A 27,037-nucleotide genomic window follows, 5' to 3' on the forward strand; every position below is an offset into this window, starting at 1 on the left:
TCATCTCCAAAGATGAACTGACCATACTTCTGGCAGATTTTTTCAAGAGTATTGACAAATTTGCTACCTGTGGCTATCCATAAGTACCGGTATATGGATTCTGTTCTTGCTTTGTTGTGTACTCACACTCATTTCATCAGACACCAGGGTTATTTGCAGTCAGTTTGCTCTCATCTTTGGTTTTATACTTTTGCTTAACCCTCATGATTTCCATTTCTACCTCCCATTTGACTCCCATCCATTTCACAAGGACAGATTCCTCTTTCTTTAACTGTGAAGATTTGTTATTGTGGTAAGCCTTAATCTCGTCAGTAGGAATGATCATGTTATCAAAAAAGATGACAGGAACAGATTGTGTCTGAGTTCATCAGTGACCTTGCAAGAGTAACAAGCATAATACTTAGTCTGAAGAAGAAAGTGCAGATATTTTGTAATAGCAATGATAGCCTTGAAAAGTCAAAGCAAATCAAATACATGCAAACATTCAAATTTTTTGTAACAAGTGGTCTTGCGGTTTGTGATGAGATGTAAAAGTAATGTGATATCTGTTCAAACTAAAGACAAATGGGGAAAATATTGAGAAAAATGTTAAACTGAGGGCCACGTGTGGGTGCAGTAATGCAAGATTTAAGGTTGAGCAGTGGAGGGAAATATAGGGGCCATAAATGAAATCATTACAAAGTTTCATGATTGTATGTCTTGTGGTTTTGTTCCATTTATGGTACAAAAATATGGAAAAATAAGATTGACTGATTTGAATTAATAAAAAACCAACAACCAAGAACAAGCCGATTGTAAAATATCATCTGTACCGAGGCTAAAGACAAACTGTTGAAGCAAACATTCACAATATCAAAGGAATATGTTATGTAGCAGCAGGTAATATATTAAACAGGGCACCAGCTGACAGATATTACTAACCAGGGGGTTGTTAGACTGACTGACTGATACATTATTAGTTATAAGACTTCTATGAAAATGAAACCTTGCTACATCTCCACAAAAGGCATGTCAGTTGCATGAACACTTTTCAGCAGAATGACCTATCTAATTGATCCAGAGTTCAAGAGAGTTTAAAAAGTTAATGGGTGCTAAAATGTATCATATCTATTTCATTTAACACAATCTTTTAAAGCATAAATCAAATGATCAGTGACATCTCGATAGTGGACACATTATACTATATTTGTCTTGATTAAATGAAATCTTATTTTATGCTTATCAAGCATTTATATTAAATGTTCATGTGACCTAGTATTTTTTTAATTAATTAATTTTTTTCCCCCTGGTCCTGTCTAGCATTATGGCAGCAGAATTGTAAACTGAATATCTTTTATGCCAAACAGATTTGCTTTGCCAAGGGAAGCTTTACGAATTTAAAGCTCCCCTTGATGCCCATCAGCTGCTTATTTATTTATTTATTTTTAGTTACAATATTTCACATGTAATACTGCCAAACCAGACCGGGGGAAAGGGAAAGAGGAAGAGCAAAGAAGAAGAAACAGAACAAAAATAGAAAGAAAAACCAGACAACCAGCTCCTACACCTGTAAAAACAAAACAGACGACAATCCACGGCCTCTGAGGGTAATCCAGCCTTAGTGCCTCCAGGAGCGCCTGAAAGCAGACAAGCAGAGAAAAAACAAACACACAAACAAAAAAAAAAAACGAGCACAAGTAGCCAATCGCATACAACCCAACTGTGGATATAGATGACCTCAAACCACACGATAACACAACAACTGCTTAGTGAGCATGCTCCTGGGCTAATGAATGTGTGTGTGTGTGTGTCCATAAACATGCAATACACATGGCACAGGTCCTACATGATAACCGTGCTTAGTTATGAGTGTATACAGGGCCACAATCCACAGTCCCCCCCCCCCAGCAGACCAGCAGAACAACTCATCCTCCTGGCCCCGTGCAGAAACCAGGCAACAGTGGTGTGGGAAGACCCCTCCCCTCACCCCTCTGGCTCTTCAATATTTTCTAATAGTGAGCGATTAAAATTGAGGGCCTAGTATTTGACATGGTAGTTGTCATGGTAGGAGAGACGGTAAAGAGCGCAAATAAATACATTCCATTTTTCTTATTTGTGCTGAGTCATTTACATGTGCAACCCTGAAGTAATCAGCTTTCAAGAACTCCCGAGTAAAATGTCTGTCAGGGTGGCCTCCCAATCAATTCTCCCATCACACTTACTTAATCACATAATCCAGGCCTTGATAAGTGCCGGTTAGGAGGGAAAACTACCCTAAAGGTCAGTCTGCATCCACAGATGAGACAGACGTCTGCAGGAGTGTGCAGTGCATACAGAAGCCCAACAATGTGGACAGCACACAGTTACTCTGTCTCTGTGGGGAGCAATGCCCTCGGACCTGAGGTGCATTATTGAGGTAAGGCATGAAGCACAAACCATCAAGAGATCCAATAAAATCAACACACACGGTAGCTATTTAGCTATTTTCCCCAACAATCAGCTAATTCCATGTGATCGTTCCAGTCACAAGCAGTCAACATGCTGCCACTCATCAGAATAGGGCAGAACTGGGGAGTCCCTCAGGGTAGAGCTGAAGGTTTAGGAGTTCTTCATGCATGCATACACTTCATCGGTGGCTTAAGCTGTATCTCATTGGAGCCATTACATTTTTAGTATGAGGTTTTTCTACTATCTCTTTCCCTTTAGGGATAATAAAATTGCTGTGACTTGATGAGGGTCAATAGTTTGTCTAGCTGTCTTTCGTGGACTCGGGCTAACTGTACATTTTGGCACAGTTATGCTTACGTCATTCTTTTGGGAAATAGACATTTAAGAGTAGGGGTTTTGAGTTTTTACATCTTGCCCTCTTATGCCCCCTCCTCATTCAGATAAAAAAATGCTAATAAATGGAAGCCTTAGCATTATGAATACCCAGCCTACAGCTGCCTAACATCCCAATTCAAATCTTTTGCTTGAGTCTGAAGGTAGATGCAGTCACCACCCGACCCGCCTACGGACAATGTGTGTCAGACAAGCTGCTCCCAAAATGTATTATTTAATAGAAAGGTTATGGTTGAAGCTTCAAAGATGCATTGTATGAGCCGTATGAGGCGTGGGCGTGACTTCAAAACTCTGCAAAGGTCTTTCCAACTCCTAAGGATGTCATTTTAAAATCAGTATGAAAGTCAGAGAAAACTGCAGTAAGCACTGCAGCAGCCTCTGGCCAGAATGACTGCAATCTCTCTTAGAATAGAATAACAAGGAACGAAGCTCAAATCATGAGTTACAGCATGTCTTTTCACTGGAGTTTAGTTGCATAAAGATGTGTAGTTAAAAACATTCAAATACACAATAGTTTCACTAAACAAGATTTTTTAGTTGTGGTTAAAAAAAAAAAAAACAACCCAAAACAATACAGTGAATTGTACAGTTTGAATCCTTCAACCATCCATGCTGAGCAAAATAATTTGCTGTTTAAAATAAAATTATACACACTGGACACCAATTCTCAGCTCAGCTCCATGATTCCAGTGAGAAATTATGCTAAAAATGTAGAAAAGCAAAAAAAGATTGCAGGGAAATGACAACAGGCAAAAAAAAACTAAAGTTAAGTCTTTGACGACATTGAGCTTAAAACTCTGTCATCTTCTTGTGTGTGTCAGCCTTCCTGTGCTCTCTCTGGATGGACAGCTCCTGTGCTTTCTGCTGGGCCAGCAGGCGGCGAGCGGCAGACAGCTTCTCCTCCAGCTGCTTCACTCTGGATGCCTCCCTTTAAACACGAAAAAACAAAGATTTGCCGGAGAAAGATGACAAGTCAAATCTGTTTTATCTGTCTGCACTGTTCAGAGAGGATTGGTGGTGGAAAAATGAGTGTAAGCTCAAATTTTTACACCTACTTTAATTTGTGAATTCAAATTAATCATCATTTTACTTGAATGGAAAACTAAATTTCTTCCAGTTAACAATAATTAAAGTTGTGTAAGCAATGCGTTGATGCAGTAGTTACACAGTGGTTGCTAATGGGTCTATACTTAAGCTAAAGATTATAGCAGCTGCTAAAAAGCCATAGAAGTGATACAGAGCTGAAACTAAATTGTTTCCAATGATCATTTATGATTAGTTCCATGCCTTAATAGAAGTAAATGCAGAGATAAATGCATAATAATTCAAGAACCTATTCTGAACCCAGTACTGACCTGCCTGTCTGTTTATTGAGTAACTCGCTGAGCTTCTGGATCTCCCTCTCAGTCTGGGACACCCTCTCAGCAGCCTGGAACAGCTTCACATTCAAACTCCTCTTGGTGCTTTTTCCTCCTCTGTAAGCCTCCAATCCAGTTGCTGCCAATGCAGCAGCAGCAGCACCCCCTTCAGCAGGATCAGAGCTCCTGTCTCCTAGCTTGTTGTTTAGAAAGTCAAAGACGGTACGGCGCCCTCCGGTGGGAACTCGGGGCTTTCTGCGTCGCTTTGGACGGCCAGTTTGTGCACCGTCCTTGGTTGCCTTGCTCCGGGTGCGCCTCTGGGTGAACTGTACACACTCGTCCAGAGACTTGCCTTTAGGTAGGACCACTGCCATCACCGGCTCCACTCGACCCTCCTGCATCTTTCCTAAGCCTGAGAAAACAAAAGAGATCGTGTGAACAAGGGGAACACATTGCATTGTAGTTTGAGTCTCTACACACAGGGGTACACTAGACAGAAGGATTTCTACACTGACCGCCAATACTATGAGTTCCTCTTCATTCTTGAACTTATTCCTTGTAAATATTTGTATTTAGATTGTGGTCCAGGGGTACGTCGCCTTGTTGTACATATGTAAATGCTCTGTAGTAGTTACTTACATACTTGCTTAATCATGTAAAGTTAGATCCATAAAAGTTAGGACACTGACACAATTTTCCTTATTTTAGTTTAGATATATTTAAGTTATATGATGAATGTGGGCTATTAGCACAATTATTAGTAAAATGTTCACTGTTAATACTATGTTAAGAATCGTTCGCACAGAACGACAGTCTGAAGACTGAAACATTACCAGAGAATGGGTTTCCTCCGTTGTCTGTCAGCAGTTGTTGTTTGTGGGTCTTTTAGATTCTAGTTATATCTTCATCCACTAAAAGGCAGCTTGTCTGGATGGAAATCAGGTGATTGACTCAGCCACAGCTGAGCATTTTACAGCATCTTCAAAAACTTCTAGTTTGCTTTTGTTGTACGTTTTGAGTCCATCTCTAATTGCTGCACTAGACAGCTCATAAGCAGACAGTAATCACTTGAACACTTCAGAATCTGCTTCTGTCTCTTACTTTATCACATAATCGTGGTGACTGTGGTCATCATATCTTTGTCTCTTTTATAGTTTTGTTTTACTGCTATGCAAGACAGAAAACCCTGAGAATGCTACAAATTACTCATGTGATCTGGAGAGGATGCTGTAACTTCAGAAGCAAAAATGCTCTTAGTGTTGTGCATTCGAACTCACCTTTCCCATATTCATAACCCATTTTTAGCATAAGTTTGGATCCGATGCCTCTGGTATGTGCTTCCCAGCCACCAAAGTTAGTGCTGCTTAACGCTACAGCAGATTCTTCAGCAGAGTCTATAACTGTCGCATCAGAATAAAAACAGAAACAGTCGGTTATTTTTCAAGTCATATAAAACAAACTGAACCATAATCAAACGCACAACATTTTCTCGGCCGGACGAATTGAATAGTTAGTTTGCCACATGGTGTTTTTTGCAATACCTTTTGCATATCCCGTAGCATCTCCATCTTCGGTGTCGTCCGGATCAGAGTCAGAGGAGATCGGGTCGTCTTCTCTCAAAGGTGGAATAATGCAGTCGGCCTCAACCACAACATCTTTCAACAGCAGTGAGTCAAATTTCACGGTGTAGAAACCACTGTCGATATCTATATTAACAGAGACAATAATATCAATTAATAAAAAAAATGGAATCAAATATTGTTCTAGTTGTTATATATGTAGCACAACTGTACTCTGATGACTTGCATAAATCATGACCAGTCAATAACCGCAACTGTTAAAGACAAACCTGTTATTTTGGCTGGGTACCAAATACCGTCTTCATGACGAACCAGGCAGGACGAACCCTCTTCAAGATTACTGAGGTCACACTCCAAGAACTCTCGGAGCTCTGACACATACACCACCTCACCGTGAGAAAATCTTCCATAATGACAAAGAAAGACAGAAATGTCATTTAAGTTAATTACACATTTATTAATCAGAAAATTCAACTGACTGGGCCTCCTTTTTAAATCCCAATCCAATTAGTTCATTCTTATCAGGGTGAAACACAAAGGAAAGCAAAACCTTCCGATGTAACATGAAAAAACTAATTCTGACAACTTTACCAGCTCAATGATAATAAAATAAACAGATGAATATAAAAAAATACTTTAAGTTGGTTACACTTTCTATTTACCAATTTATGCAGATTCATCTTAGTTAAATCATACAACAAATTTATTTTACCTGCAATTATCCGGAAAGCGGCATTTGTCTTCTAGGTAGAACGGACATGGTTTCATAGACTTCTGTGTGGGGTAGATGTAGAGCACCCTTACTTGTGTCTCATCTCCATCTGGTGGCTCTGAGCCCACTACCATGGCATTATGATACTCCAGTGTCCCCCATGTCGTCCTATAAGGTGCTCTTACTTTGGTACCACTAAGTGCATCTTCCTCATCTTCTTCTTCCTCCTCTTCACAATTCACTGCCCCTCCCTCCGTATCTGTATCCTTCTCTCTGTTATCAGAGCTACTACCAGAGCTCTCTCCCAGTTCAGAGTAAAAAGCAGCAAACTCAGCATTCAGACCGCCGTTTGCACTGCTAATATCAGCTGCTGCCTCTGAGGTGTTTATCTGCAGTCCAATATGGTCCTCTAGGCTGGCAAGTAGCTGGCTCTTTTTGACGGACACCAGGCTGGCCTCTGTAAGCTCTATAAGCTGGCAAAGGTCTTCTTTCAGTTTGAGGAGGTCTGGCTGCTGAGTGGGGTCCAGGCCAGCCGACAGGGCCATCTCCACCTGCTGCAGCTGTGCACCATAGGTAGCGATTGCAGCCTCAAGGGTTTCTTCATCCATATTGACAACTTGACAGAGGGTAGGACAGGGATGGCCAGCGTCAACCTCCTAGTAAACCTGAGGAACAAGAAGATGGAAATGTAAAGTGGAGTCAAGTAAACAGATGTAAACATAAGGAGCAGAGGGACTGCTGCAGTGTCATTCGTCTTGTTCATCACATCAGAGGACAGTGTACAATTTCCTTAATCATACATCACTGTTCCTTTATGTATTTCAAGGCAAACTGCCTATTATTTGATAATGAAAGGACACAGCCGGGAACCGACAATGCTAAATGACAACGAGCAAGATATTTTAAAGAGTACAAGTCACGCTGTACAGTTGTTTTGTATACTAACTGTTTGTCATATGAAATATATACACATATATTTGAAGATCCTATTAGTGATATTTGGTAGGCTGTGAATTTTCCCAGAGATATAACCCAGCCAATAGCTCTACCCTGATACTGTAACGTAATAGAAGCTTGTTTTAGCTGTTAGCCACCTTTCACTAACTTTTAGTACTGGCTATTTTAGATCTTTCATTACCTCTGGAATTAGCGGGGCTCTCTGGCCTCCACTGCAGCGACATAAAAAGGGAAAGCCATGAAAATGTGTCGTCTAAAAAGTATATATAAATTAAACTGCTTCACAGCCCAGCCACAACTGACCAGTGTCAAGCTAACAGAAGCGTTTCAAAGATCAACTTCCGTTAAAAATGTTGTTCTTTCACTATAAAGCAAACAAATTATATTCACACTACACGTTTAACTGTAAATTAACTGCAATCTGTCCAAAAGTAGAAAAATGAGCTTGAAAACTAAATTCACACATTGGAACTTAACAGAAAACAAAACGTATTTGCAAAAAATAACTACAACTCACAATTCCTCTGAATAAATATATCACAGTCACAGTTTTTAAATTTTCAAACATGGTTCAATTGACATGATTTTACAGTACATTTCCGTTCTTTTAATATGAAAATACCCGGAAGTCTTTGCTTTTCGTCAAATTTACGCGACTGTGACGCATTGTTATGATGCTTAGTTTACGGACTTCAACGCTAACTTAATCAATTTACACAATGATATTTTTTTTACGTGAAAGTTAAACCACATCAGTTACTTTCCTACGGCAGGTCTTAATACTTAAGATGTGAAGGTAGGCTGTCTGTTTAATTTTCGCTCGTCCTCCAATGCAGCACTAGCAGCATGCTGAATGTTGTCGCTATCGAGTGCCATTGAATAGCAGATATTTTACTCTCACTCCTTAGATATGGGCATTTACTTGATAATACCACGGTTTTTTTTTTTTTTTTGGTTTTTTTTTACATTTTTGCCCAAATACAGTTAGGGTTCTAAAAATGCCCACATCAACCAACATCACCATATGCCATATTGGTAACAGGCTTCCCTCCCTAGCTTTGGCAACATGTGGAATAGAGGGCTCATGTTTTGTTAACTACCCACGTGTAATGTCTCCCAGGCAGTTTCCATCCCAATTTGTATATCTCTTTATACCAGAGTGAGTTAGGGGATCTTTAGTTTCTTACAAGCAGAATGTTAAAAACTGTATGCTTTCAAGTTTCTCCCCCCCAAAAAAATAATGATAATTATAAATTGAAGATGACATGGCAATAATTGTATACCCAAGAACACATTGATTCGGTTACAGTGTAGTGTACTCAGGCTGTTGTGATTGCTGTCTCTTTCTCATATTAACCATTTCTCTGCCCATGTTCCTTCACTGAAGTGGTTCCCGCTGGGATGCCTCCAACCATGTCTCAGATTAGCGATCCAAAGATTGCTTTTGCGTACCTGCGTCCAGCCTGTGTCCTGCTCACCCGCGAGCCCACCGTGACCAATGTAGAGACACTGAGTGGCCAGTTAAAAGAAGTTAATGATACCACATTGCAGCAGCTCCAAGAGTATGTCCTCTTCCCTCTTCGCTTTGTTCTTAAAGTCCCCGGGTCCAAGAAGGACAAGCTGGTGCAGGCTGTGGCTGAGGCCATGACTTACGTTTTGGAGAACACTTGTGTCCAGAGCTGGGAGACCCTCCGTGACCTCTTCTCAGAGCTCTGCCTCTGCCTCTGTTCTCCCACGGACCCTGGAAAACCTGCAGATACGTCAGAGGAGCTGAAATCAGCTGTGCTGAGGTGCCTGGATGCTCTTCTTCATGCTGCTTATGGTGATATAGTCTTCAGACTCTATGAACCGATCATGCTGCCTGGACTGGGCGCTGCCGTATCGCTGCTGTTGGCTTTAGGGGAAAAGGAGAAATCTCGTGTTATACAGGCAGCTGCCTTGAAGTGCCTCCAGACTTTGACTCTTCAGTGTGACTGCACTCAGGAGCATGTGGTCCCATCTTCAGATGAGCAATGTTCTGTCAGCAACACCATGGCTTCGTTCTTACCTGGGATAACTATAACTGTAGCGAGGATCATCACAGGAGATTTAAGACAAGGCCATGCAGTTACAGTCAGGGCCATCAAGGTACCATAACTCTACATTATTTTGAATTTAGTAGATTGTTTTACTTTTGAAGTTTGTCTAAGACATATTAAATTGAAATAAACTGCTTGCATTAACATCTAATAACTCAACAAAAAACAGTGTTACTATATATGTGTTAGACTTTGTATTATGTAAAACATTAAAAATATATCAGCTTGTGTCTACAGTGCAATAAATAAACAGTGCAATAAAGGAGACAAAGAAAAATAGATTTAAGACAATCATCTCTTTTCACTCTCATTGTTATTAATCAGCTGTGGGCCAGATCAGTGGGGCTGGTCATGGAAGATGCCCAGCTGCAGACCAATGAGTCCTACAAGTCTCCCTCACCAGACCTGGGTAGGATCGGACAGCTCGTGGTCCAGCGGACACCGGACTGGGTGAAGAACACGGCTGGGAAGCTGTCCGTGCTGCTGAAGAAGATCATCTCCTGCACCTCGGCTCACCTACACTGGAGGGTAAGGCTGGAGATGGTGGAGCTGGCTGACTACCTGCTGTCCAGGTGTAGTCAGTCACTGAAAGAGTGTGTGGGGCTGCTGCTGGAAGCACTGGTGGGAGCAATCAATGACGAGGAGCCCAGAGTCAGAGAGAGGTTGGTTTTGCTTTACGATTCTTTGAGAGAAAATAGCAAAATCCTAATTACAAGATTCATGAAGTTTATTGCAACTCTTGTCTCGTCTTTAAGGTGCGAGGTTGCTCTCAGGGAGGTATCGCAGAGGAATCAGCGCCGCAGTAGCAGCAATGATGTGACCAGTAAACACAGCAGCGGCGGTCAGACGTTCACCGATGTCTTGTCTGAGAATCTCCACTCTTTAGCCACCTCCCTTCCCAGACTGATGAGGACGTCTGACGACCAGAAAAAGCTGTTTGTCCTCAACGTGTTTCTGGGTTACCTAAAAGTTCTTGGACCACTCGTCTCTGTGGTGCTGAACTCTGCTGCACATCTGGAGAGGATTTCTAAAGCATTGATGCAGGTTTGTAACTGCCAGGTGTTTGCTTTGTGTTGCTTTTAAATCATGAATTTAAATATGAAATCACAGTATACTTTAATATTTTCATATTATGTCTCCTTGTGATTGTACTTCCACTTCTGTCATCAAAATCATTCTAAATCTGTGTTTTGTTGTGTTGTATAGTTCAGTTCAAACACAGGGTAGCCTTTAGTTTCATGTTTGTCCTGTTTGTACTTACAGAAAAACCGGTAGGTTGTGCAAAGCTGATATCAACAAAACTCAGATGTAGGGTTTGTTAATTAGAATGGTTTGCAAGATACTGACCCCAATGCAGCCAAATCAGCAAAACTTTTACACCTGAGAACCATTCAAAATAATTTTTTTCACCAGTTCTAGCGAATAAAGATAAAAAAAAGGTTTTGTTATGCCTGATATCTTTTATGGAGACAGACTAAGAGTGCAAAAAACTGAAATCGGTGTCATATCGTAAAATGCTCACAATGCATGTTCTTTTTGATATAGTTTCCATAACATAACTTACAGTGTTTCCTACTTTAATGAAGAACTTGGATCATGTGTGTAAATTGTATGAAAATTCACTCCAATAATTGTTTTTTTTTTCTTTGTGATATTTCTCTGATGCTTAGTGTATTCAAAGCTAACTTCAGCTGAGTTGAGCTCGATATGCATGTTTTTTTCCTTTATATGAAACAAGTCATCCATACATCCTAGAATGTTTCCAAAGCAACCCACTGTTGGACTGCAGCAACCAGCCTTCACCTACTCTCACACACAAACTAGCTATGGTGGAGCCCCTGTGCAAGGTGCTCGCCTGCCACTGGAAGAAACTTGGGGTGTTGTGCTCATGGACACTTTGGCGTGTGGAGGGGCTGAGGTCCTCAGATGGGAGAAGTTTGGCCTCGGGCCTTTCTGTCAGATAGCAACCTGCTGCACCACCTGAGCTGTGTCTCACCCACGCAGCGTGACAGCACACTGTTGCTGTGTTAGCAGCACAGAGCTGTGAGACTCATGACTTTATGCTGGTTGAGTATCACAAACTTAATGAATATAATTTTTGCATGTACATTCGTGAATGTATGTTTTGCATAAGCTCAGATTTGTGTACGGTGTGTAAAATATATTTGAAAACAGAATGAAAGGATTTTCAAAATCTCACAGACCAATATTCTGTTCACAGTAGAACATGGGAAGCGTACCAAATGTTAAAAGAGACAGTCCTACGTCTTCTTTGTCGTATTATTTGTAGGGATGCACAAGGGATGCAAGTTAGTATTTCATCCCTTCATCACACTATATTTGAACATGCAAAAATTCTTTCATACAGATTTAAACCTTAATTACAACCTTTCACATGAGAAAAATCCTTTGTGTGAAGAGTAACAGTTTCAAAAGTACTTTTAGCCTGTGACTTTTCACCCATGTACACACGGACCCTTATGGAACCTTATCTTAAAGAAGTTACTGTTCATCCTGCAGAATTGTAATATTCTAATACTGAAAACAAATTTTCCTTTTTGCCTGCGTAGGTGCTGGAGCTGGATGTGATGGATGTTCGTATTGTGGAGGAAAGAAGTTACGCTGATACCATAGGGACGAGCTCAGACTCCTACAGTGCTCACATACAGAGGAAGCATTTTCTCTACTTCACAGATGAGAAGATCTTTAGAGTGCTCATGGAGATCTGCCGGACGTTAGGTACTGAGTGTCTATTCAGTTATATATGAACTTCTAGATGCATTTTAAGAGTGATTTATCTTTCTTATGTTTTTTCCATGCATAATGGTAGCTATACTACTCATTTTCAGATACATTTTAAAGCAGTTCTAAACACTTAACTTGGGTTAATGGCTTAGTTACACTTTAACATTTCCTGTTTCTGTGCTTAGGTTACTATGGCCACATCTACCTGCTGACTGATCACCTCCTGGACTTGTACCGCCAATCTTCGGCGTACAGAAAGCAGGCTGCCATGGTGCTAAATGAGATAGTCAGAGGGGCTGCAGGCATTGCTGTAGCAACACAGAGTCAGTGTTTGGACAGTGAAGTTCAGGGTCACTCTGCCTCCAAGGAAGACCTTAAAGCAGCAGTAGTGTCTATCATGGAGGAATACACCAGTCTGAGCAACTGGCACCTGATAACTGTCAGTGAGGAGACAGAAAGAGACCAGGATCAGCAGGTGAGGTTTTACGTTGTCAAAACTTAAGTTCAAAACAATTACGGAGATGGAAGTGCGGCATGGTCAAATCCTTTAAAAGGGGAGATGCTTACCATCTATGCTTAGCTGCTAAAGCTGAAGTTGGCAATGTATTGATGCTGAACTCAAGGCTTATAGTAGTAATATAGTGGCTCACAAACTGCTGGATGATGCCACAGTGGACGCTCGTGATTGGTCAATAACTTCTTAAGACAATGAGGGGAATAATCTGGCATTTAATGACCTGTAAATGCACTGAAAGCTAAAACTGTGCTAACGTTGGAACTGACAAACTCTTTTGCACTTTTGCACTAAGGTTTTTGTGAGCTGGGAAAATTTTCTCAGGGCTTCCACCAAAACTCTGGCAGCTCTCCGTTAGCCTGAAGATAAAGTGCTCATCCAAGGACATCACAGAAAAATAAGAACTTCAAGAGCACAAATTCGCAGACATAAGGGCCCCTGTCTCTAGTCTCATTAGTTACATTCATCACTGGAATGTGAAACTAATATAATGTTTGAAAAATGTTTTGAAATATCCATTCATCCATCCATCTTCTGTACCTGCTTAATCCAACTTAGGCGGGGCTGGAGCCTATCCAAGCTGCCGTTTGGCAAGAGGCAGGGTACACCCTGGACAGGTCCTTTTGAAATATATTTTTATTAAAGGTTTTTATTGGAAAAAATTATCACAAGAGATGTGGAAACATTCATTGGCAGGAATCTTTTTTTTTCCCTGGTCCTGTCCAGCATTGTGGCAGCAGAATTGTAATCTGAATACCGTTTCATGCCAAACACATTTGCTTTGCTAAAGGAGACTTTATGAATGTATTGGCAGGAATCTAACACCAGTTTTCTTTTGCCAAAGCTTTGACAATTTTATTTCTCATTTCATAGACAAAAAGCTTGTGTTTTACATATATGTTTATGTAATTTGTTTAATATTGACTGCTGTATGTCCATCACAGAATATACTATACTACACTTTTAGGGAAAAACAAACTGTGATGATGCTTGATGTTAATGTTTTTTTTCTTTTTTCTTTTTTTTTTTTTAGCTGCTCAGCCCATCCAGACTCCTCTCCATATCCAACAGTGATGCTCGCAACAATACTGCAAACTCTCTCCAATTGATCCCTTCATCATTAGCCTCCCTTCCACCCTCCTCATCCACCTCCGCAATCCACCAGCTCAACAGCAACATCTGGCAGCTGTGTATCCAACTTGAGGGCATCGCCTGCTTTGCTCAGGCTCTGGGGCATGACTTCCGCCTGCTCCTGATGACCTCACTGTACCCCGTGCTGGAGAAAGCCGGTGAGGAGACGCTGCTGGTCAGCCAGGCTGCGCTGAACTCCATGATGGACATCCGTCAGGCCTGTGGCTACTGCTCCTTGAAGGATCTAATCAATGAGAACTCGGATTACCTGCTCAATGACATATCACTCAACCTGCAGCGGCTCAGTCAGCATCCACAGGTAGATCTGACAATATGTTTTTTCCCTAAGAAACCTAATATTTAGGCTTCAGTGCATGTACATAATTTCCTTTATTACAAATTCCATGTCTGTGTGGGACTGCATAGAGACTGCTACCCTGAAAATGTATTTCATCTCTTTTTACTCTTGCTTTCCAGGCTCCGCGTGTTTTGACAGTGATGTTGACGCACTCTGACTGCAGCCTGCTGCCTCTGGTTGGGGACATTGTTCAGGATGTGCTGATGGCTCTGGATCTTAGCTACGACCACTCAGCTGCTCCTTTCTGCTCTGTGCTGCATGCGCTCGTGAAGGCTCTGGGTAAGATTTCAAAAGTGATGTCATCTTATTAATTACATATGCTGTCAGCAAGTGACTGGTATCATACAGCCTGCTTCTCAGGGGTACTGTGGATCAGATATTCTGTTGTGCTGATAAGGATCATGCAGGTTATTGGCTTTCTGCATCTCATGTTATAGCAACCACTGAGATGTTTTAGTTAAATAACACCACGGGGCTCCTTTTGGTTGGGAAAATCTTAAAAAATACTATCAGAAAAAAACTTTCTACTATCTTTCTCTTTGGATTATTTAAAATTATTTATTCATCTTCAACCCATGTTTGCGTGCCATGCTGATCTTTTTTTTCCCCTTTTAGCAAGGTGGTTTCCTCCGACATGCCGCAGTATCATTAGGTCCGCCAGTTCCAAGCAAGCCTCTGCTGAACAGGATGACTTTGACATTCGCCAGTTCTTGCTGGATTACCACAAGCAGAAAGACTTGGCAGAGGGTGTTGGGATAGAGGAGGATGACACAGAGGATCTTGGTAATATGAAGCCTAACCCAGACCAAAACAGAGTGGTATAATTTGTGTATTGTAGTGTGGGTTATGTTAAAATGAATACATTTGTGACATGGATCATTATTAAAGTTGAAAATACGGTAACCTTGTGAACATTACATTTTAACATATGGCAAATAAAGCGTTTTGGGTGGCAGGATTCATCACCACATGCATTCACTGTCATTCTAGAGGCCCCGCCTTGTACAGAGTGTGAGGATGCTGAAGATATCGGTGGCCCTGATGTGAAATCAGAGCTTCCCTTACACCTCAGCATTACTAAAGATGTAATGGAGCGATGCATTCACCTGCTGTCAGACCCAAGCCTCAGGCTCCGACTCAAGGTATTGTGTTTGTGGTGGGATGTGGACTAAAGGGAGATCATTGATTTTTATGATGCTAGTCCCAATAAAGATAGTTTGCCATCTTACAGCAACATTAGTTCTATTTTTAGCACAATCTATCCAACAATTGTTCAGAGGTTTCTCTCAGAAGGACAAATGTCAATCTTTTGAATTAACACTTTATAAATAGAAAATTCTATAGATTTCATTCTCTGTGCATGATTGATATCTGTATTAAATTTGATAATTATTCATCCAACTGACCCATGCCATTGATTTAAAAACTATGCACATGTATATGTGAATAAAAGATGTATTGTTGTTGGGTGTACTGTATGTCTTTGTCCAAAGGTGCTCGACATCCTGGAGCTGTGTGTATTTGTACTGAGTGAGAAGGAAAATGAACTGCTGCCCATGGCTCATCGTTGCTGGCCAGCCCTCCTGCAGAGACTCACAGCTGATGACCCATTAGCTGTCCTCAGAGCCTTCAGGGTGTGTAAAACAAATTTCCCTTTCCACTGAATTAGTAATAGTTATTAAAATTTTCTGATGACCTTTGACTAATGTGTTGCTGAATTATCATAAACACCTGCAGCTTGATATTGTAAATAGGAATAGGAATAGGAACTCTATTGTTCATTACACAATCACTATCAGGCCAGTAACTAAAATAGGTCTGATTACATTTTTTATGATTGCTAGAAATGACATTTTGACTTGTAAAGCAGGTAAAGTTTAATCTGTCAAAGGCTGTGGCTGTAAGTAAGTACTAATGACCAACTTATAACGAAACTGCCACGATGGTTACATTTTGTAACACAAAAGCTACCTATGCCAGATCATTGGAATGTGGTGGCCAAGTTGGATCATGGCCAGGAACCTATTGAATTTAGGTGCCGACTGAATCGGGAAAATACATGGTCTCTGAGCACACTGTGTAAGAGATGAAAATAGTATTTACAGTAGCAAAGGAGAAAAATCATTTGGTTGGTTGCAGTTTGTCTTGCTGGAACTGGCTTTTCAAATGATTTCAGACTTACAAACCACAAAAAGGATAAACATGGATCTCTGATGATTAAAATTGCAGTTGTGTGATCATGTATTTCACAGTTGAGTCACTTGAATGAACTAACTAATTTGACTCCTTTTCTTCAGATTTGTACTGATTAATTTACAAATTTGGTCTTTAAATGGTCATGCATGTTACAGGAACATCATATAGCATTTTGATAATGTTCTGCATTTAAACAAAAATTACACATCAGGTGCTGTGTACGCTGGGTGAAACATGTGGTGACTTTCTGAGGAGGAGGGTTTCTAAAGAGGTCCTTCCCAAGCTGAGCTCCTCTCTGGCACGGCAGGCTCCACTCAGCGCCAAGGCCGGGCCAGTCTACACACACACCCTGGCCTACAAACTGCAGCTGGCTATACTACAGGGACTGGGCTCACTGTGCCAGAGGCTGGATCTGGGTAAGAGAATAAAAACACAATATGCAAACATGCAAAGGTTTCCTCTGTTTGATTTTACCAGGCATGATTTATAGTATGACCGTGACAGGGAAAAGGTGGGCAAAAAGAGAAAATTAGTCATGGCAAGACAGTTAGTGCTTGTATGGTAGTTAATTTGAGGAAGGTTAACATTATAGAATAACATTATACCTTTTTAAGCAAGAATATACTGATGATATGGATTTCTCTTTTCAAGTAATGGTAATGATAGTAATATTACACTGTTATTTAATAAGTAATCAATGCTCAAAGTCAAAGTATTACTTAAGAAAGGCTGAGAGTTTGTGTTCTGTAAAATGCATCCATAATTTTGTTAGCTAAATATTGGAATTACTGGAATTTAGAGCTCATCGCACCCATGAGCATACAGTTTAGCAGGATGAAGGCGTTCAGATAAATCACAACCCTGTGACTTTATTTTCCCTACCTCTAGGTGGCAGTGTTGTACAGCACTGTACATATATATGGGCACAACAACATGAGTCAGTGTATCTCATTTCTCCATTTTTGTTTCATTATTGAAGTCTGGAGGCTGTGATCTAGTTTCGAGTCTTATGAATTTGATTGTGAAACTTATATGTGTCTTTGTAATGTTAACTTACCCTATGTCTATTTTTGTGTGTGTGATGATGACATGCATTGTGGAGGCAGGGATGTTTTTCATCACAGTGAACACTCTTTCAGATTTTTGAATTAGGGTTTAGTTTTATTCGACAACTGTTATACATTCCATTTCCTCTCATACATAAATCATGATGGGAAATCATCACTGAAAATGTTAACGGGCCGTGGCAGCTCTTGCGTTCAGCATATTTAAATGAAGATACAGACCTCAGCCAGCTGAGCCAACAGGATGCTGCTGAACCCTCAGTTGAACACACAATCACCTCATCCAAGCAACTGTTCTCTCTCAAGCTCCATTTCAAAAGCGGCAAAGAAAGAATTGGTGTTAAATGTGCAATCAGCAAATTAAGACACTGCAGAAGGGAAGGCCATTTAATTAATAAGTTAGGACTTCTGTTTTTGTTGTTTGCTGATGTTGTGTTTTTTTATGCCTGACATGTTTTCAATATAACGACTTCGAATATTAATTGAGTTTGGACTGGTGGCTCAGTGCCAGTATAATTCCAGTAGTATAATTATGAGATGGTTCTCTAGTTTTTAATCAGTCATTTAGTTAATTTAGGCTGTAACAGACATATTGGCTTTAGTTGTCCAACTTTCCAACACTGCAACATTTTTAAAGAGAAATTGTTGTACTTTTATGTGTTGGGAGTACATATACCCTCTGTCTTTCTGTTCTGCAGTAAGTACAGCAGTTTCAGGAACAATGTTGTAGAAATACCTCAATCACCTCAAAGAGGAGGTGGTGCTTGCAAATAGTGTTCTCATTCATTAAATGTCTGTCAGAAACCTCTTTTTTTCATGAACGGTGAGTATTTCAGAACTGATTGGCAGGGTTGTGGGGGGTGCAATTGTTAAGCAGATTATAAATTTTAAAAAAACTGGGATTTGAACTTGAGGTAGAGATTTAGTCCCGTCATTAGCACAGTGGGGATGTGAGATTGGTAACAGCGCTAACATCCCAAATGTAGCACGCTCCAAGTGGAACTCATCACTGACAGATGAAACATTAGCAGCCTGTGACACAAGGTAACATGATGTCTGCAGCCTTTGCTCAGCCGACAGTAGATTTACAACAGCAGCGCTTCAGAATTGATTTGGCTTTTCAAATTAGACAAATGAAAATTGGATTTTAAAGAAATGTAAATGTTATGAAAAGCAGCTTATGTGTCCCCCCTTCTTCATCCTCCCAGCATTGTATTATAGTACTTAAAGCATACTTTGGACTGTATTACACTGAGCCCTCGAACCTAAATGTTCTACAGCAAACCCTCACATTCAGTAAAGCATGGAGAACATCTCTTCATTTAGAAGTTAATAAATAGACATGGACTAACTACATGCTACATCGCGGTGTGTTTGAGATGCTGGACTGTAATTGTGTTGCTCTGTGAAGTCAGTGCCGACACTGTTAAGACTTTGTAGTCCGTAGCACACTTGATGTGAACTGGACCGTTTTCGCATGGAAATGACCCAGCTCGGACCCGCGCGGACAGAAAAAGCAGCGGTTAGCTTTAGCATTCTAACCACATTGCACTCTTCAGTCATTTTAGAAGTTTTAACCCTTTGAGCTTCTGAACGACGTGCAAAGCAAAGGTGAGAAAAGCCATCAAGTGCACCAGCAGAGAAGCCATCTGTACCTGTCTCTAACCATTCTACCTACTTAATCCAGTTCAGCAAGAAGATACACCCTGGACAGTTTGCCAGTTCATCACAGGGCCACACAGAGAGAAACAGCCATCCCCCCCCCCACATGCCACTGTCAATCTAGGCTCAGTAATAACCTAACATGTATGTTTTTGGATGGTGGGAGGAAGCTGCAGTATCCAGAGACAGCTCATGCATGCACAGGGAGAACGTGCACACAGAAAAGCCACAGCTGGGATTCGAACCAAAACCCTCTTGCTTTGAGGCCACCACACTGTGCAGCTCTACCTGTGTCCATTAAAAGTGTTTGTGACATATGCCGTTTGATCAGATGAACGCAGGACAAGTGACACATTGCTCTTTGGTATTGTAAGAGTGTTTGAACAACTTAAGACCACTTAAGATTGATCCTATCTTTACAAATAGGACGTGGTCTACAGCACCAACTATCAGCCAAGTGTAATGCAGTCCAGGGATCCCTCCCCAGGGATCCCTCCCCACCAATCACAACTGGATTCATATGAGGATTGAGGCTTAGTAAGGATCCAAATGTGTCAAAATGATTTAGTTGTTTTTCTCTCTGAATCCATCCTTTGTCTACTGACCTTCTATTTCTACTTTTTTTTTTTACCATTTCCTTGGAAACCTGTTATTGACGTCTTATCAGAAAATGTTGGGTCAATCATCATGAAACTGCCTCAGGCGGATCATGTTGAGCTTTAGCTGATATAGTTTGTTTTTTTTTCATATTAAACTATTGTCGATCTTTTTAAAAAGATTTAACAATAACTTTATAATGCACGCAATGTAATGTTAATCAGCACATTTGGGATTTAAGTATATTTCAACTCCAGGGTGGGAGTTTCATTTGTGAAATATTTCGATCTTGTAATTGGCTGCAAGAATTCATACAAAATTTTGTTTGTAAAATCTAGGATTATAAAATCTAGGATTATAGTTCAGCCATGAAATCCTTGGAACCATGCACAAATCAGACTTTTCTGTCACATTAAAGAAAGAATAGTCCATTCTTTTAAGATTTATACAATGTTTTTTCTCCCTGGAACTTCATGCTGTTCTCCTTCCTATCAAGAGGAGAGGGATTTGGTGTCGGAGATGTAGAAAATATGAAAGAGTGGGAGAGAAACAGTCTGCAGTCTCATGTGAATACCGATTTGGCTACAGCTTACCTCTGGGATGCCTGCAGCAAGCCAATTACCAAGCCTTAGTCACAGAGAGAAAGACAACACAGATTGACTGAAGCCACTGATACATTTCAACCCCAACTCTACCTTCATCTCAAATTCCACAAACTCTAACAGCAACTGGCCGTCTTCACACTCTTCCTTCTTTGATTCTCTCCAAACACCTTGATTCCACAAAAGACTACAGACTTTGAGTATAGCACCAGAAAGGGAGGAAGAAAAGGGATAAAAGCGGTTGCTAAATAATCCTATTTAACTCTGAAATGTGCACTGCTGCTTTTATTCTTGACTCACAGCGAGCAGGCCTGTTCAAGCCGAGTGTGGGTTGAATTGGTAAATAGAGTAAGCAGAGAGGGAGACAGACATGTTTTGAAATGAGGTTTGAAAGGCAGCCCAGTTTGCAGCTTAGGGAATTGCTAAATATCTGCTGGGAAGGATGCAGAAAGAGAGAGACGGAGGGCGAGAAATGGAGAGAGGAGATGAAAGTAGAGAGATATCAGCTGGATGGAGGGAGCCGGAGCTGGCAAGACTATGACAGTTACAGGTAGTGAATGGCAGAAAAAGGAGCAGAGGCAGGTGTGTCAAAGCACGTGAAACTAGAAGACTTTAGGATACAAAGATGGAGGGAAGGATGGATGAAAAAAGCAAGTTCTTTTTTCAACACTGAATAAGAGAGAATGTGAGAAATCCAGAGATCTACAAACAGCCTGCCATGAAATTTGCCCTCAGCCACCTCAACAGTTTCTCTCAGCTCATTACAGTTAGAGAAGGTAAACTCCAGGCTTGCACTACTTTTTCCTCTTTCATCTTCTTTTCTTCTTATTTTATCCATCGCTTTTCCAATCTGTCATCTCTACCTATATTCTGAGATGGTTTAAATAAAGAAGTGCAGTCCCACATGTCTTAAAAACTCCAAGGCAATAAGAACTTATTAAGTTGCTTTGTTTTAGAAAGTTTTCTGGGTCATCCTGTTCATCGACCGTGACATTCTACAGATTCTTGCTTTGCTGAAAAAGCTGTATGCATACTGATGGTTGTTTAAATGAAATGCTGTGAAGGTCATGTGTTTGGTTTTTTCAGGTGAAGCAGATCTCGATACCGTATGTGAAGCTTGTCTGCCCTATCTGAGCTGCAGGCAACCCATCAGACTACAAGAAGCCTGTCTAAGGTAAAACTTTATTAAAGGCCCTTGCAGTGGTGGAAAATGAACAGGAAGTACATCATGTAGCTACAGTTTTGAGGTATTTGATTCTAGGCCTGTCACAGTTATTCCATAGTCTTTTTCACTGGATGTGATCATTTTGTATGTAAATCTTTTAGGTTCACCTATAAAAACAGCTTAATGAAACTAACAGAAATTGCACATTTGGCTGTGTCTGCGTTGGTTCCAAATGTTTCCACCCGATCTGTTTGCCAATGCCGCCAAATGCCGATATCAAGTCAATTAAATTCCAGCTTTCAATCGACATTATTTTAATGATCTTTCATTATCCAAACTCCACAGCATTTATGAAGGGAAACGTTTTGGTTTTAAGCCAAATGAGATGAGACTTGAATTAAAAAGAAAAAATGGGTGAAAAAGTTGCTCGTATAATTAATCTAAAACTAATAGTGGCAAACGGAACAGAAAAAAAGTTATTATTGCAATTGTTTGTATGTCAGTTAATTGTCAACTAAAACATTCCTCTACATTTTTATTTGGCTGCAGCAAATTAGAAAATGTTCTTTAGTGTTACAAATCAAGTCCACCATAATGAGCTGTCTTTGAGGTTGTTACTGTTTAAATGCAGCTTACAAGTTCATATCAGTTAAATATAAACTATAATACTTTAATCTGCCTAATGTAGTATATTTTTGTTTTGGTGCTCTTTCAGTGAAAGGATAGTGATTTATAAATCTATACTTATATCTTTAAATCAGTCAGCCTCTTATTTTGAGCTCCAAACGCCAACATTAAAAGTTCTGCCAGAGATACAGATTCTTTATGTTATTGTATGAAGCGAATAAGAGCACCAATCAGGCTTTAGCAACATTTGAGTCAGAATCTGTTGATAGTTTAATTCCTTTGTGTCCGTAAATGCTGATTGAACCTCACAATCCCGATGAAGAGGTTAGCCTCATCTCTCCTTTTCCCCTTAATTATTCATTGCAATGTTTAATTAAGCAAATATGAATACTTTTATTTATTTGACTCAAAAATAGCTTCCGTCAGGGATCTTACTTGTAATTTTAAATAACTTTTTTTTTTTTTAAATATTGATTATTTATGTTTACTTAAGTAAAGGTTTTATAGTATTTCCTTCACAATTGACATTATGTGATTATCAATATGACTGACACACCCTGTAATATTTTGAATCTTGATTTGTTTAATCTTTCAAAGCTGCATCGGATAGAATGTGCTTCCTTTAGAGAAGAGGGAATCTGTATCGCTGGTTTGGCAGCTAACAGCCAGCTGACATGATGAACTAAGAAATAACAGCAAAACGTTGTCCAGATGTCAGTCCCCCAGAATTGTGGACTGATCCTTTATGGATGTTCTGTCGTACTGTGACATGCCTGAAATGCTCTCTTTCACGGTCTCATGTTTGGGGTGCTGGGCTGTAACAGGGTTAATTCACAACTAGATGTGAGTTCAGACCTAACTTATTGCCATGAATATAACAAATCCTAAGCCCCTGATGGCACCTGCTTTGATATTTTATGCACCTTTTTATGTGTTGGTCTTGTATTGAGAACAGTTTTAAATGCAGCCTTTTGCAATGTATGTGACTGTTTGGAATTCATTTTTCTGAATATGCAAGCCATCCTTGTTAAGGACACTCAAAAGAGAAGAAGCCATTTGTCTTTCTTCAGATACAATACATACCTTGAGAATGAACTTTGATCCTGGTTAGTAAAAAAAAGTCAACATTAAATATACTTACAACATTAGAATTTAATATTGTAATGTATTTTACAGTGCAAAAGACTTGAGCCCCTGCTTATATATTGTCAGGAAAACAGGAAATGGGTGCAGTGATTTATTGAAACATGCAAACATAAATGGGAACACAATATATAAGGCAAAACAGAGTAATTCTAATGAGCTTTAAAGTCAATACTTGTTCTGAGCACCTTTATTCTTCAACACAGTCTGAACCCTCTTAGACAAGCTTTGTTTAATTTCTTTAAGGAGTCTTCAGGAATAGTTCTCCAGGCTTCTAGAAGGACATCCCAAAGCTCTTCTTTGGATGTTGGCTGCCTTTTGGTCCGTTCTCTGTCAGGATGATCCCACACTGCTTCAATAATGTTGAGGTCCGGGCTCTGGGGAGGATTCATCCCTCCATAAGACCTGTTGCAACTGATTTTCAGTCCTCTTCTTGTGTCATTTGGCATAGCTCAGCCTTTTCTCCCTGTTTCCCTTTTTTACGAATGGCTTCTTGCCAGCTATCCTTCCACTGAGATCATTTCTGATGAGGCCTTTGCCTGGAGGTTTATTACTCAAGGCCATCTAAAATGATTTCAAAAGTATAGCTGCTTGGAAACAAATTATAAATTAATAGGGGGTGGCTTAAGACTTTTCAGCACATACTGTAAAGACTTTCTTAGTGTAATAAAAACAAATTCATAAAAAAGCAGTATAAGTAAATCGTCCATGGTCAAACTGTAAGTCTGCCATAGCCAGCAAAAATGCTCAATCTGTTACTAAGGATTAAAGAACAATGTTTTTCCAAAAACTAACCTTTTCCCTCTCTTCACAGTGTTTTCCGACACTTAATCCAGGTGGATCCGGACACCTTCTGGTTTACTCTAAATGAGATGCACTGCCCCTCCTCCTACATCCCGCCCCACCCCGATCTTCAGCCTGTACAGCTGAGTGGGATGGGCAGACCAAGAGACGAGTACTCAGACAATGTGCTCAAACTGCTCGGGGAGGAATTCGGCCAATTTGTTTAAACAGTTAACCAACCAGTCAGTTAATCAGCTGGTGATTGATGCGACTGGCTCATTTGTCACATGGACAGCTTATTGAATGACTGACTCCACAATATGTTAAATAACCGGAAGAAAATCTGACAACTGTGCTGAAAAGACCGATCAGGTATTCATGTGATAAAATGCATGGTGAGTAAAAAGGCAAATGTTGGCTTTGTTGTGAGAACAAAGCTGACAGATCTTCTACATGCAGTGAAAGTACTGATGTTTCTCATTTCATCTGCTTGTTTGACAGGCATATAGTGTAAATTGAAGTTTTATATAAATATATATATTTTTTTTTTATGTCACCTCTATTTTTTTTTTAAGGAAATGCCTTAATTTGAATTATGCTGCTTGTTAAATACACAGCTTTGAGTTTCAGAGTTTGTCTGAATGGAGAAAAATCTGGCATATGGTGGTCCAGATTTCTTTTGTGAATTTGAGATAATCAACAAAATATGATGCCCACCAATTAGAAATAACTCTGTGAAGGTTACTAACTGACACCAGCTTGTCATTAACAAGTTTTGAATCTATTCTGTAGTGTTTTATGTGGGCACAAACAAAGGTTTCTTTCTAGAAGGGGGCCAACAAGAATTGTCTGGACATAGACGTCTGCGGCATGCCTGAATTACACCAGAATGAACGATAACTTGATCCTATTAACAAAATGTGAACTAATTTCTCATTGCCACAGAGCTCCTCTGTTATCCGAATCTCCTCAGTGGTCTCAGCAGTGATCCAAACTGACCAATGTGACCACTATAGGGAAATGTTTGCTGTTAATATTGGCTAATAATAGCTCTTAGGCACAAAAAGTAGCAATCAATAGTTTCTTTGCACCTTCTTGATTCATATGTTGTAAAAGAAAGAAACAATTAAAAAGATCCAAACTGCGTGGCACTTTTTCTTGATGACAAGAGAAGCTTTAAACTCAACTCTTACAAGTCTGTAATATAAACGTCTGAGAAGGTGGCACACGCATCCAATGATAAGTTTGGTAAATCGCAAAACCCACCGCAAAAAAACCAGAGGTAAATTGATGTCAAAATTATTTCTGTGTGTGATTCAATTGCTGAAAAATCAATAAAACGTGCATTGGTGTGGGCGCAGACTCCTAAGAGTTAAATATGTGGTGTCTTTAACGGGTTTTTGTCACGGGAATGTCAGTCAGTGTATCAATACTAAGTGATCTGGCAAGAATTTGTAAGATACATATTCTTGCCAATTTACCCAGTGATGATGTAACTATATTATGGTATTCTAAGCCCTTTTCAGACATGAACTCAATAACAGTCATAGCTTTATGAATCTGTTGTGATGGCAATTAGTCATTCAGACGCTGGTTTCTTTTCTGTTAATGTCCCTCATTCTTTATTTAGATATACCTGTGAAAGTGACTCAAAGAGCCATGGTGCATACTCGATATTGGACGGTGCATAAATTGTACATAAAAACAGCCTTCACAGAGTTACAGTTTTTTCTTGTTATATTGCTTTAGCAGTAGGTATTAACGTGCCACTCACACGGTGGTTGTGTAAAACACATTAGTGGTGGAAATAACACTTGACTCGGTTTATTTTATTAACGCGCGTTGAACAGTGTTCTACTCGTGTTTGGTTGCACGACTGTAACAGTGTAGCTGTTGTGAAAAAACAAAAAAAAGTTTTATATTGTCTGAGAAAGTGTCTCTGCACAGTCACTGCTGCTTCTCAGAAGAGAAGCTGCATTATCTCACTAAAGTCCTTTTAAACGTACAGTTTTCACGTGATTTTGATACGTTGTATGTTCAAAGTGTTACACTGATTTCTAGAGTGGCAACAAGTTACATTCCCGATATAATGTGTTTATTTCTGTACTTCATGACAAAGATTTCCTTTGGAAAAAAAAGAAAATAATGCCAGTTGTTTTTCTTTTTCTATTTCATTTTTACTTCAAAGCTCCCCTCTAAAGTTATAAAAGTTAATAATTGTTGTAATTTGATCTTTATCTCCAAAATGTATCTCTTTGATCTCTAAAATATGAGCTGAACATCCATAAAACACTTAAGGATGATTTTCAGTTGTTATTTAAGTCCACCCATGACACCACTAAATATGTAAAAGCCAGTTTAAAGTTAAAAAAACAAGATCGTTGAAGAAAATCATAGAGTAATGCAATAGCTTTCCATTTTATATGTATAAACAGCATCGGTAAATAAATAAATCAATCAATCAATAGTAAGGCTTTCTCCCTAAAAAGATTAAAGACATTTCAAATAATCTTTCTTGGGGAAATACACATACCCTTAAATACTTCAAAAAGTATGTTTTTCAGCTCCAAAACCATATTTAGAAAGATCTTTGCCCATCAGTTTCTTGGCTGTAAGTGAGTAGAAATGTAGTGACTACATGTACTCATCAACTTAAAGGATGTTTACAGGAATTTGTTAATTAAATTGTTAATTAGCGTGAACTGGTATGGTTAGGGGACATGGTAAGAAAATTACTCATTGTGTCAAAACGACAGTGTTAGAACTACTAGGGAAAACTGTTCAGCTTATATGTTTGTGACCCACTTTTTCAGATACATGTCTCCAGTAGAAACCAGTAAACCTGAGGATGAGACACAGGCAGGGTAGAGAAAGTAGCAAGAGATGATCTAAGAAATGATCAGTTTTGGTCTTTTTTGGAATTTTTCACAACTAGAGCAAATGGT

At 39.7% G+C, this 27,037-nt stretch overlaps 2 protein-coding genes across 2 annotated transcripts; one reads left to right on the forward strand and one right to left on the reverse strand.

Moving 5' to 3' along the window:
- Window positions 1-3,588: 3,588 nt before the first annotated feature.
- zgpat (zinc finger, CCCH-type with G patch domain) lies at window positions 3,589-7,750 on the reverse strand. The gene is made up of 7 exons (XM_072366895.1): window positions 7,609-7,750; window positions 6,471-7,135; window positions 6,028-6,161; window positions 5,720-5,884; window positions 5,456-5,578; window positions 4,176-4,590; window positions 3,589-3,748 (listed from the first exon to the last, which is right to left on the reverse strand). The coding sequence occupies exons 2-7, from the start codon at window positions 7,076-7,078 to the stop codon at window positions 3,610-3,612; spliced, it is 1,584 nt and encodes a 527-aa protein (XP_072222996.1). The 5' UTR covers window positions 7,079-7,135; window positions 7,609-7,750; the 3' UTR covers window positions 3,589-3,609.
- Window positions 7,751-8,085: 335 nt separating this feature from the next.
- Window positions 8,086-25,811, forward strand: tti1 (TELO2 interacting protein 1). The gene is made up of 14 exons (XM_072366894.1): window positions 8,086-8,223; window positions 8,815-9,554; window positions 9,830-10,167; window positions 10,261-10,549; window positions 12,076-12,244; window positions 12,436-12,725; window positions 13,798-14,214; window positions 14,373-14,532; window positions 14,869-15,036; window positions 15,244-15,395; window positions 15,747-15,887; window positions 16,661-16,865; window positions 21,461-21,548; window positions 24,124-25,811. The coding sequence occupies exons 2-14, from the start codon at window positions 8,829-8,831 to the stop codon at window positions 24,317-24,319; spliced, it is 3,339 nt and encodes a 1,112-aa protein (XP_072222995.1). The 5' UTR covers window positions 8,086-8,223; window positions 8,815-8,828; the 3' UTR covers window positions 24,320-25,811.
- Window positions 25,812-27,037: the final 1,226 nt, after the last annotated feature.

The sequence above is a fragment of the Leuresthes tenuis genome, unplaced genomic scaffold (genome assembly GCF_036924035.1).
Source record: "Leuresthes tenuis unplaced genomic scaffold, fLeuTen1.0.hap1 SCAF_16, whole genome shotgun sequence".
In the NCBI taxonomy this organism is placed as follows: Eukaryota; Metazoa; Chordata; class Actinopteri; order Atheriniformes; family Atherinopsidae; genus Leuresthes; species Leuresthes tenuis.

Coding starts and splice junctions, on each gene's coding strand:
- zgpat (XM_072366895.1), bottom strand. CDS start 7,078: ATGGATGAAGAAACCCTTGAGGCTGCAATCGCTACCTATGGTGCACAG. Junction 5,885..6,027: donor GTACCCAGCCAAAATAACAG/GTTTGTCTTTAA, acceptor CTGTTAATATAG/ATATCGACAGTGGTTTCTAC. Junction 4,591..5,455: donor GGGTTATGAATATGGGAAAG/GTGAGTTCGAAT, acceptor TTGTTTTCTCAG/GCTTAGGAAAGATGCAGGAG.
- tti1 (XM_072366894.1), top strand. CDS start 8,829: ATGCCTCCAACCATGTCTCAGATTAGCGATCCAAAGATTGCTTTTGCG. Junction 12,245..12,435: donor GGAGATCTGCCGGACGTTAG/GTACTGAGTGTC, acceptor TTCTGTGCTTAG/GTTACTATGGCCACATCTAC. Junction 21,549..24,123: donor CTACAAGAAGCCTGTCTAAG/GTAAAACTTTAT, acceptor CTCTCTTCACAG/TGTTTTCCGACACTTAATCC.